This window comes from Hypanus sabinus, chromosome 11 (assembly GCF_030144855.1).
Source record: "Hypanus sabinus isolate sHypSab1 chromosome 11, sHypSab1.hap1, whole genome shotgun sequence".
NCBI lineage: Eukaryota > Metazoa > Chordata > Chondrichthyes > Myliobatiformes > Dasyatidae > Hypanus > Hypanus sabinus.
Genome location: NC_082716.1, coordinates 44,489,434 through 44,502,175, shown reverse-complemented (window position 1 = coordinate 44,502,175; position 12,742 = coordinate 44,489,434). Strand labels below are relative to the sequence as shown.

At 42.0% G+C, this 12,742-nt stretch overlaps 1 protein-coding gene across 1 annotated transcript in view; it reads right to left on the bottom strand.

The window, feature by feature from the left end:
* ttc39a (tetratricopeptide repeat domain 39A) overlaps positions 1-7,044 on the bottom strand; it is a 79,022-nt gene extending 71,978 nt beyond the window's left edge. Inside the window, exon 1 of the mRNA XM_059983582.1 lies at positions 6,951-7,044. Coding sequence (XP_059839565.1) covers positions 6,951-7,009 — 59 coding nt within the window. The 5' untranslated portion in view covers positions 7,010-7,044. The remainder of the gene's footprint in view (positions 1-6,950) is intronic.
* Positions 7,045-12,742: the final 5,698 nt, after the last annotated feature.

The window sequence follows — 12,742 nt, the reverse complement described above, 5'->3', positions numbered from 1 at the left end:
CTCAGGGTTCCCTAAGGGAACAGTGATCACAATATGATCGAATTCACATTGGAATTTCTCCTTCTCAAATTTCACTGTGTCGGTATTTCAGTGGAATAAAGGACATTACAATGGCCTGAGAGGGGAACTGGCCAAAGTTGATTGGAAAGGGACACTAGCAGGAATGACAGCAGAACAGCAATGGCTGGAGTTACTGCAAAAAATGAGGGAAGTCAAGACAGATATATTCCAATTAAGAAGAAATTTTCAAAGGGAAGAAGGACACTACTGTAGCTGACAACTGAAGTCAGAGCCAAAGTAAAAGCAAGAGAGGGCATACAAGGAATCCAGAGCTAGTGGGAGATAGAGGATTGGGGAGATTTTAAAAACTTGCAGAAGGAAACTAAGAAGGTCAGTCAGAAGGAAAAGATGAATTATGAGAGGAAGCTGGCAACTAATATCAAAGAAGATACTAAAAGCTTGTTTAAGTATATAAAGGGTAAAAAAGAGTGGAAGGTAGATATAGGACCAATACACAATGATACTGGAGATATTGTAATGAGAGATGCAGAGAAGGCAGAGAAATTGAATGCGTATTTTGCATCAGTCTTCACAGTGGAAGACGTTTGCAGTATACCGGACATTCGAGAGTGTCAGGGAAGTGAAGTATGTGCATTGAAAATTATGACTGAGAAGCTGCTGAGGAAGCTTAATGATCTGAGGGTGGATAAATCTCCTGGACCTGATGGAATGCACCCTTGGGTTCTGAAGGAAGTAGCTGGAGAGATTGTGGAGGCATTAACGATGATCTTTCAAGAATCAATAGATCCAGGCATTGTACCAGATGACTGGAAAATTGCAAATATTGTTCCGCTACTAAAGAAGGATGGGAGGCAACAGAAAGGTAACTATGGATCTGTTAGCCTGACATCAGTGGTTGCGATGTTGTTGGAATGATTGTTAGGGATCAGATTACAGAGCACCTGGAGGCACATAACAAGATAGGCCAAAGCCAGCATGGTTTCCTGAAAGGAAAATCCTGCCTGACTAACCTACTGCAATTCTTTGAGGAAATTACAAGCAGGATAGACAAAGGAAATGCAGTGGATGTGGTGTACTTGGATTATCAGAAGGCCTTTGGCAAGGCTGTTTAGCAAGATAAGAACCCATGGAAATACAGGGAAGTTACTAATATGGGTGGAACATTGGCTGATCAGCAGAAAACAGAGAGTGGGAATAAAGGGATCCTATTCTGGCTGGCTGCCGGTTACCAGTGGAGTTCCACAGAGGTTGATGTTGGGACCACTGCTTTTTACGATGCTTGTCAATGATTTGGACTATGGTATTAATACATTTGTGGCTAAATTTGCTGATGATACAAAGACAGGTGGAGGAGCAGGTAGTGTTGAGGAAATGGAGAGCCTGCAGGGAGACTCAGATAGGTTCGGGAAATGAAATACAATGTTGCATGGTCACGCACTTTGATGGAAGAAATAAATGGGCAGACTATTATTGAGATGGGGAGAGAATTCAAAATGCAGAGATGCAAAGAGACTTGGGAGTCCTTGTGCAAGATACCTTAAAGGTTAACCTCCAGTTTGAGTCGGTTGTGAAGAAGGCGAATGCAATGTTGGCATTCATTTCTAGAGGCAGACAATATAACAGCACGGATGTGATGTTGAGGCTCTACAAGGCACTCGTGAGACCACACTTGGAGTATTCTGTGCAGCTTTGGGCTCCTTATTTTAGAAAGGATATACAGATATTGGAGAGGGTTCAGAGAAGATTCAAGAGAATGATTCCAGGAATGAAAGGGTTACTGTATGAACAACGTCTAGCAGCTCTTGGGCTGTATTCCCTGGAGTTCAGGAGAATGAGGAGGGATCTCATAGAAACATTCTGAATGTTAAAAGGCCTGAACAGATTAGATGTGGCAAAGTTATTTCCCATGGTAGGGGAGTCTAGAAAAAGAAGGCTCAACTTCAGGATTGAAGGATGTCCATTTAGAACAGAGATTTGGAGAAATTACTTTAGTCAGAGGGTGGTAAATCTGTGGAATTTGTTACCACGAGCGGCTGTGGAGGCCAAGTCATTGGGTGTATTTAAGACAGAGATAGATAGGTTCTTGATTAGCCAGGGCATCAAAGTGTATGAGGTGAAAGCAGGGGAGTGGGAATGACTGGAAGAATTGGATCAGTCCATGATTGAATGGCGGTGCAGACTCGATGGGCTGAATGGCCTACTTCTGATCCTGTATCTATGGTCTTATAGTCTATACATCCTGGAGCATTGCAGGCTGATGCTAACCATTTTATTTCCACAAGACCATAAAACCATAAGACCTCTTGAGGCTGGTGGTGTGTGCTTTCAATATTCTGTAGCTTCTGCCCAATGTACATGTTCCATCCACCAAACTATCACTGAGAAGCAGACATCTTCCATTATGCTTCCCAGCTACTGCTCACTCCACGGGCAAAGTTCATTGATCATGTGAATCGTCACAAACAAATAAACTGGTTTTATAACCCCACTATGCATTCTGGGCTTTGCTTCTGTGGTTTGAAGTTAATATTTAGGTCAATTCGCTTTACAGACACAGTTTAGTACAAGTTGCCACAAGTATCAATGCTTCCAGTGACAGATCTGTGGAGAAGTACCAGAACGTACCATAGGCAGCAGGAGCTAAACTAGTGTCTGTAAAATCCATGTTTCTACATGTTAGTATAATCACAGCTAATTTCAGCACCACCCAACAATGCAGCTTTTACAGCAACAATGTTTTATTCTGAACACAGCTCAAACTACTAATTGAGTTAACGTTGAATGTAAATATTTCATATCCTTGTCATTTACCACTCCAAAATAATTGCTACATTCTACTGGGCAATTCGATACTTTGGTTCATTTTTTGATTTACCTGCTTTTTAATTAAGCAGATATGCATTTACAGCCAAAGCTACTTTGTATAATAGTCCATGTCATGTAAACAAAGAGACTTCAAGAACTAATTTTCACAAATCCTACTCAAATGGTATAATTTTAAGAGGTCTAGAATACAAGAGCAGGGATGTGATGCTGAGGCTTTATTAGGCACTGGCGAGCCCTCACCTTGAGTATTGTGAACAGATTTGGGCTCCTCATCTAAGAAAAGGTGTGCTGGCATTGGAGAGGGTTCAGAGGCAGTGCACAAGGAAAAGTCCAGGAATGAAAGGGTTATCATACGAGGAGCTTTTGATGGCTCTGGGTCTGTACTCACTGGAATTTAGAAGGATGAGGTGGGGAGATCTCATCACAACCTTTCAAATGTTGAAAGGCCTAGACAAAGTAGATGTGGAAAGGTTGTATCCCATGGGTGGGGGAAGTCTAGGACAAGAGGGCACATCCTCAGGATAGAGGGGTGTCCATTTAAAGCAGAGGTGTGGAGAAATTTCTTTAGCCAAAGGGGGTGAATTAGTGGAATTTATTACCACAGGCAGCTGTAGAGGCCAGGTCGGTGGAGGTATTTAAGGCAGAGCTCACAAGGCTCTTGATTGGACATGGCATCAAAGGTAACGGGAAGAAGGCTGAGGAGTGGGGTTGAGCTACACACTCTCTAATCTTATTGTTTTTTAATGTCTTAATGAAATTGTCACAGCTCACTAACGTTATTATCTTTCTCCTTATTCCTTCAGTTTGATTCAGTCTCCATCTTGTTTCATCTTTGTAACACCGTCTGTCCATTTTATTTTCTCTCCTTGTGCTCACTGCCTCTCTGTCATCACAGCATTTCATATTTCTATTTGGATTTGCATGAACTTAATTCTTTTTACCTTTGACATACTCTCCAGAAATATTTCTCCCATTTAATCATTGCAAATGCCCACTCTCCCCTTTTTTGTTGATCACAACCACTCTAACAATAATCAACTAATCAACTTCACTAAATGGTTGCATGAGACATTTTTAACTTATCAAACCATCTAGAGGAATAGTTCAGCCAATGCTTTACATGTGATAGGGAGGTTTCTGCAACACCAAGTGGGATATGAATGAAGATTGAGCAGAAAGAGCACTGGAAATGAGAAATAAGTGGGGTTCCTTCATTAAGATGAATCAATCCAAGGACACGTCACCACTGTGGTGACCAGACAGACGTCAGTGGCTCAGGGTGGCAGCATATTATCATCTCATCAAGGACAATTAGGCAATAATCATCAGTGAATGATTACACAATAAATTGACAGTGAGGAAACAGTAGGAGTGATTGAAAGTGAACTGGGCAACTGGAGACACAGTTAATAAAGGTATGAATCAAAGAAAGCAAAAAGGTCAAGGCAGAAAGTGTAGAGAAAGTTTTGGATAATTAGCAATGTTGGGTTGTGGTGAAGGAAGGCAAAGTTATTAAGAAAAAGGAGTAGGAAAACTGTTTCAGTGAGCAAGTGATAAGTTACGGAGAGCTCTGGATACAAGCGCATGATATTAATTCAATAAAATAAAAATTAGATCTATTTCTTTCAGGAAATGTGTATTTGGTATTTAAGTAATTTCTGATATGCAAGACAGTGACTGTACTTTACTGGAGAGCAAATATTGATTTTGTACCCTAGTTTCCCCTGGGGTTTCAGCTCCTTATTTCCAAGCCCGTTGTTGATTAAATGATACCGATTTTCATTAGCAAAATGTCTGTTATTGTTGTACTGAGAATGCTGGAGAGTTTACCAGATGAACTTTTCTCTTACATGTTATTAACTTGAGCTTTTGTCAACAATTTTAGGTCCTGAATCCCACACCCTTAGATAAAAATCCTTGCAAAATACATAATGTTGGAGCATGCACGAAGATTAACAAACAAGGAAAAATCTGTAGATGCTGGAAATTCAAGCAACGATCACAAAATGCTGAAGGAACTCAGCAGGCCAGGCAGCATGTATGGAAAAAAAGTACAGTTGACATTTCGGGCTGAAACCCTTTAGTAGGACACTGAAGAATAATGTATAGTTTACCCACAGCAACACACGTATCAAATTAAAGATAAATTCCAATATGCGCCCTGGGCAAAGGATATACCTCCTTATTTTCAGAGCGATTAAACAATGACTAAGTGCAATATCAATATCACAATTTTTAGCTCATCTGATTGTGAAACAGACAGCAAAAGGCCATTGGACTAACAGCCAAATAACCCAAACTTCCTTCAGCTTGAAGAACACTTTACAATAATCTCCCAAAACAGTAGCCTGTAGCTTTAATGAGCAGCTAAATAATTTGCATATTATCACTAGAATGTGAAAACTGTTGCTTCAGTCAGCTGAAACTTTAGTTTTAAAATTTCTGTGTAACTAATTTATTGAAAATTAGCTCTGAATCAGGTTCAAGAAAATGAAAAGCAACAAAAATTAAATAGAAGAACAGAGAAACTTCTGTGAAAGTGTGAGTCATGTTTGGCTTCAAAACAAATATTAAAAACAAGAAGTGAAGTAAAGATACTTCCGCAGTAGCGGCTTGACTAACTCGCACAGGTAAAATAGGAAGACAATGGGATACTTTTCATTAGAATATAAAATAAAACAATTCCCAAATTACGGAACGCAACAAAACAGGAAATTCTGGGATGAGTAAGGCAATAGAAGTGTTGTTAAGATTTTTAAAAATCTAAATAGAAAAGTAAAGAATAAATCGCGTCTAAAACACAAGCGGATTGGCAAGTCAATTTGCCCCTGTAAAACGACCCCAGTGCGTCGGTGAGCCGAGACGATGGGAATGGCAGAAAACGTGGGAATTCGTGTAAATGGGTAGTTGGTAGTCAGTGCAAACCCGCTGGGCCGAAAGGCCTGTTTTCTGCTGTGCATCTCCGCAAATCATGCTATGCCGATAATGTAAAAGGAAATAATAAAAAATAAAACGTATATAAGATAAGCGTAGTTAAAGTAAGGACAAGTTGGAGACAGGAAAGAAATTCTTAGGGAGTGCATTCAATTTCAGTGTAACTCCATGTTAGATATTAAAGAAGTAACTATTACTTTGCACCCTGGACTACTAATCAAGTTTAAAGGGAACCAGAAGTTTAAAAACTCGGTTTTACACTTGGCATCGGCTAATCTGCATACGTAAGGACAGAGAAGATGTTTAATCCAAGGAATTTCATAAAAATAGCAACGGCGAGTCCCAGGTGAAGAGAAACCGGATGCGAGTCCCAGGTGAAGAGAAACCGGGAGCGAGTCCCAGGTGAAGAGAAACCGGATGCGAGTCCCAGGTGAAGAGAAACCGGGGGCGAGTCCCAGGTGAAGAGAAACCGGGGGCGAGTCCCAGGTGAAGAGAAACCGGGAGCGAGTCCCAGGTGAAGAGAAACCGGGGGCGAGTCCCAGGTGAAGAGAAACCGGGAGCGAGTCCCAGGTGAAGAGAAACCGGGGGCGAGTCCCAGGTGAAGAGAAACCGGGAGCGAGTCCCAGGTGAAGAGAAACCGGGGGCGAGCCCCAGGTGAAGAGAAACCGGGAGCGAGTCCCAGGTGAAGAGAAACCGGGGGCGAGTCCCAGGTGAAGAGAAACCGGGAGCGAGTCCCAGGTGAAGAGAAACCGGGGGCGAGTCCCAGGTGAAGAGAAACCGGGGGCGAGTCCCAGGTGAAGAGAAACCGGGAGCGAGTCCCAGGTGAAGAGAAACCGGGGGCGAGTCCCAGGTGAAGAGAAACCGGGAGCGAGTCCCAGGTGAAGAGAAACCGGGGGCGAGCCCCAGGTGAAGAGAAACCGGGAGCGAGTCCCAGGTGAAGAGAAACCGGGGGCGAGTCCCAGGTGAAGAGAAACCGGGAGCGAGTCCCAGGTGAAGAGAAACCGGGGGCGAGTCCCAGGTGAAGAGAAACCGGGGGCGAGACCCAGGTGAAGAGAAACCGGGGGCGAGTCCCAGGTGAAGAGAAACCGGGAGCGAGTCCCAGGTGAAGAGAAACCGGGGGCGAGACCCAGGTGAAGAGAAACCGGGGGCGAGTCACTGTCTGCGCTCACCTCTGCTCAGACTTGCTCTTCTGCTTCCAGAGAGATGTGAGGTTCGTGGATGCTGACATGGATTTGGAAGACCTGTCCTGTTCCTGAGAGCGAATCACGGGAATGAACTGGCGTTGTCCTACAGTTTGCAATAATTTCTTTCGCCCTGTGACGTGAGGAACTCCCACTTCATTGCGTATATTGCCACTCCCAGAAAACGCCTTCACGGCAGATTCCATGGTCCTTACCGATCATGGTGGTGGTTTAGTTCCCAGACCGAACATATCGTTAAGTAAAAATCTCAGAGGTTCTGAATAAATGCTTATATTTCAAATGATAAATGTTTTATCGGAAAATGGGCACCTTAATTGTGATTTTCATTCATGAATGAAAATCGCAATTAAAAATGTACGTTTCCCCGAGACTGCACTCAGTAGAGATTTGGAACTCATATTGTCTTTGCTTCCTCGTAACAGACAAACCCTGCTGAGATTAAGGAATGTTTTCCACCAGATAACGGTTAGAAGCTGCAATCACATGAGATGTTGAGGTTAACAACTCAGAGGAAGTACGAGGAAGTGAAGGAGGTGGAAGGCTGCATGTACAGTTAACCGACAGTAGGTGGGTGAAAGTAAATGTGGAGAATGCAGTCTTCCCGTCTGCACGGTGCACGTAATGTTTCAGCAGCAAAGAGCTGAAAACGCACAACAGCATCAGCAGAGCCGCTCTTCACTGGGGGACTGGGGGCCGCGCCACCTCAGCGTGAGGGTGGGAAACCAATCATGCAGGCATCCCGATGTTCAACCGGAAACGTGGACATCTCCTTTCCTTCCACAGATGTTGCTCTCTCCGCTGAACTGCTCCGGCAGATTGCTTCTTCCTTCACATTCCGGCATCCGCAGTCTCTTCCGTCTACAGAGTGATTGTAGTACAGTAGTTTGTTTTGGATTGATGGGACATTGGTTTCATTAAACTCACACAGACACGGACAAGGTAATTCTTTTATGAAAATGATCAACTTTCAGACAGGAATAGAAATGTTTCTCAAAAAGCTGGAAAGCAAACGAAGATCCAGTCGTGTTCATTGTGAAATGCGCTGGTGTTTATTTCAACTGTTGCACCCTGAGAATATTTACCCACTATACCTGAAGAGAACGTCTACAGGACACAATAGTAATGACATTAATCCCACGCTGGAGACTAGACAGAAAAATGCAGATCAGCGCCTTAGTATTGGAGGTGATATTAACCCCCGGTGAAATCTCTCGGAATGGGCGTCACAAGTGAAAAGACAGCTTGTACTTTATTCACCACTGTTACTGTTTGTCCTTGTTCGATCCCAATGCACTGTGTAATAATCAAGACGACGTGCCGTGCAGGTAAACAAGGTGCAAGGTCGCCAAGAGGCAGACTGGGAGGGCAAAAGTCCATTTTATGGTACGAGGGGACCATCTAATAGTCTTATAACAGTGGGATAGAAACAGTCCTTGAACCTGGTAGTACAGGCTTTCAGGCTTTTGTATCTTCTGCACGATGGAATAGCGGAAAATGTCCGGGGTTGTTGGGTTTGATTACACCGGATGCTTTACTGAGGCAGCGAGAAGTATCGATAGAGTTTTTGGAGGGGAAGCTGGACCCTGTCAGTTAATTTGCCTGATTCTTGATGGATGTAAAAAAAAATCTCAAGATATTATTTCAGAAGGAGCTAACATGGCATCGTGGAAAATGTTTATTCTTCAAATGATTTAGACTATCTGACTATTTTCATCCTGCCCTTTATGGGTGCTTGCTGTTCAAAAATTGACCACCACTTTTCCTACACTACATCAGTAACCACACTCCATTGGCTGAAAAGTAATTTGGGATATCATGAAAGGTACCAATGGTTGCAACATTTTATTTTCCCGCAAATGTCATAAGATTATATTTGCTAAAATGCTTTTGGCCATTTTAACCTCTCCTTCTTTCCTCCAATAACTAATACTCCTGGAAGACAGGTTACAATTGAGGCTATTTCGTCATAAGGCACGAAACTGCTGGTATCTCCACCCTTACCCATTGCCTTGTAGATACTTGTCGTTATTTCGACGCCTATCATGGCAGGACTGATTTAATTCCAGCTTCTAGACTAACTGGTTTTGTTAGTTTAAGAATGCTGTTGCACAAGGTAGAAAGTCTATTTATTGTTGATGAATTTTGATTGGGCAATTCATCTGTCAATCGGCCTGGCGACCATATAGACGTAAGTGAGAGAATGGCGGTATTTTTCGGAGTTAAAGAGAATCCCTCTTGTTAATAGGAGAAGCTGCGTGGTTTCTGGCACATTTAGTTCCTCAAACTCTTTACTTGAGCCGCAAATTGGTAACAAGAGCTTGTTAACTGGCCCAGAGTTAATTTTTCAAAAACTTGTCAAGTAGAAAGGGATGGCGACCATATTCATCCACATATAACTATGTAATTTATGAAACGTCAGTCTACAATGAAACAGGCTTTCAGGAAATCCGACTGACACTGATCGCCTCAGTCACCGAATCCTGGTTAGCACGTGACTTTCGGGATGCCCTTCACCAATTAACGAATTGTCTCACTCGTGCGAGTAATTCGTTACGTTTTGTTCTTTGCATCATATATATCTGTCACTAACTAAAGTGTATTCAACTTTTGGCCCCTGTTCCTTTTCGATTAACTCATGCTAGGAGTCGCACACTTGGTTATTTTTCAATCTTGACACAGCAAGGATTGAAAATTTACTAGTCGATGACAGAGGGTGCGGTGCGATGTGGAGCAATAGCTACAAGATTAACGCTGCAGATTAGTGCGCTGCCACTGTCTGGTTTTATATGTGAAATAAATTTTTAAAAGCATTGTGGCGTTAGCTAGATGATGGCCCAGCCCGAAATCGTCATTACTTACAAGAGAAAGCCTGCAGATGCCGGAAATCCAAGTGAAACACACGCAAGATGCTGGAGAAACTCAGCAGGCCAGGCAGCATCTATGGAAAAGAAGTACAGTCGACATCTCCGGAGTCCTGCCGAAGGGTCTCGGCCCGAAACGCGAACAGTACACTTTTCCATAGAGGCTGCCTGGCCTGCCGAACTTCTCCAGCATCTTGTGTGTGTTGCTCATCATTACTTAATCCACTTACTGCACAGATTCTTCACCTTTACCACCAGAAGGAAAGCTGACAGCTAATATTGTATATTGCAGTGACATTTTGCAACAGAAGTTAACTCTTCGTTTGTACAGATCTTTTATTTACATTGTCTTTCAATGGACTAAAATAGTTTTTTGATGCTATACACAGTGCTTTGATTGCAGTTCGCATTTTATTCACTTAAAATTGTGTTAAAACAAAATAAGCAATTTCAGGAAAATAAATATGTAACAGCAAAATAATTCCTTTAAAACAGGCTTCAAGATTGATGAATGGGTTGTCTGGGAGGAAACAGCTGACTTGATCAAATGTATCTGATTACATCAAATGTATTACGCAAGCAGGCGCATTCTGACTTTGCCACAATCGAGAGCAATGCCAAAACAAAACCAAACAAATCATTACTGTATTCAGAATAAACTCTTGTTGGACTTCCAGCTGGGAGCAGGTATTGATTATAACCAATGTTTCAATGACAAACTCTATCTTCATCAAGGATGATGCCTGGGTTTGGTGGTATTTATATCCCCTGAGTCTCTCCATTCTGACTGGTTAGTCCTCATCCAATCAGGTTCCCCTCTCCCCCCCCACCCCCCCATGAGGACTAACCAAACAGGAGGGATGGACTATAGGTGAATAAATACCACCCAACTAGACATGCCTTAGTGAAGGTGGCAAAGATTGTCATTGTAACATCGGTTATAATCAATACCTGTATCCAGATGGAAGCCCAAGAAGAGTTTATTCATCATGTATGCCAGAAGAGCATTAGATCCTTTTTCTACTGTGTTTTGTTATAACACATGACTACAAAGTATAGGCTGAACAAAGAAACTAACCATAAAGAGGTGCCACCATCTCCAGATCACACACTATTCCAGTGTGCAGATATTCATAAGGTGGCTTTGCCTCACATGATAGGACTGTGCTGGTACCTTCAATACACAGAATTCAAATGCAAATGGAAAACAAATGCTGCCCTCATCTAACATACAAAAAAAAACCCAGTACATACATAGTTTCTGGAGTTCACAAAGAGTCCCACATCCACAAAAACAATCTGAGATATTTGCCAAGAGCACTGCATATGCAAGGCTCTTAGCATTGTCAATGATCCCTCCAACAACCTTTGACCCCCCCACCCACCTAACATTAGGTAGTTGATACTGTAGTATTAGGACAAGCACTGTTAGGATTGAAAATAGCCTCTTTCCCCTTCCCTGCCTCCCCCTCGGGCAAGAGGCTACCAAACTCCCTGCCACCAGCCAGTTCTCACCACGTATGAAGCACCAGTAGCATTATACAGTTTACTTTTTAAACTCGAGTCATAAATGCAGCTTATTATCTGTGGTATTGCTGCTTTATGTGTTCTGCATATACCGTGTTATGCACCTTGATCTGGAGGAATGTTGTTTCATTTGTTGGAATATATGGATACACTGAAAGAAAATAACCTCAAACTTGACCAACTATTTAATATCCAGAAAGTAAACAGTATATGGTTCTTAATTTCAAATAGCATAATCTTTGCATAATAATTAACCTGAACATTGTTGGACAGTTTGGAGAACGCAGAAGTTGAGGTGATGCAAGTTGGAGTCCAATTTTGCTTGACCACAGTGATGTGGTAGGAAAGGCAGCAGGCCTTTCTGCAGTGTATCAAAGATATCCTGTCCACAAATTGCCTTGAAAATTGTGACAACCAACAAAGCCTCGCCCCTCAGAGCTGCAAAGGTAACAATAGTTTCTAAAGTGTCACAGAAATTCAAAGACATTGACATTGGAATAAAGAATTGAAAAACATTAACAATGAGCTATTAATGTAGTTATTTACTCTTACTATAGTTTCCCACTTATTCACTCTGAACCAGATAAATAGAAATCTATTCTAAAGATGAGAACTAGAGCCTGTCTTGTGATAACTACACTAGTGACCAAGCAAATTCTTAAACGACTGCAATAAATGAACCTTGTGACTCTTGCTTGGGATTTTGAACAAAGCTGCCATCATCATTAAGTGCCATGTCATAAGGCATGGACAATTGAAATCTTTGACCATGATTGTTCTTGGCAAATTTTTCTAAATAAGTGATTTGCCATTGTCTTATTCTGTACCTCATCAAAAATAATGTACTGAATGCAATGCCCAGCCTGAGATGCAGGATAGCTTTATTTAGTCTCCAAGGATATTCTTGATTTGTCTATTCATTAATTCTCATTCCATTTTTGATCATCTGCTTTAGGACTCTTTCCAAAGATGTCCAATGTAAGCTGTGGCAAAGAATCTTATTTTCTGGCGCAATATAGCCCTCAGCATCTTACAACAAATTCAATAATTTCAGATAAACAGCCTTCCTAGTTTATATCAGAACTGGCTAATTTATAAAGAAAGATTGAGCAGATAGAGGAATAGAGACATACAGCATAAAAACAGGCCCTTTAGGCTCAATTTGTCCATGCCAACTGTATTGCTTAGTGAGCTGGTCCCATCTGCCTACATTTGGCCCATAGCACTCTAAAACTCTCCTATCCATGTACTTATCTCAATAGCTTTTAATGTTGCTAATGTTATATGCCATTAAGATAAGTGCATGGATAGAGGAGCTTCACCTCAACCATTATTTCGGACTGCTCGTTCCAAATAAGCAGCACTTTGCGT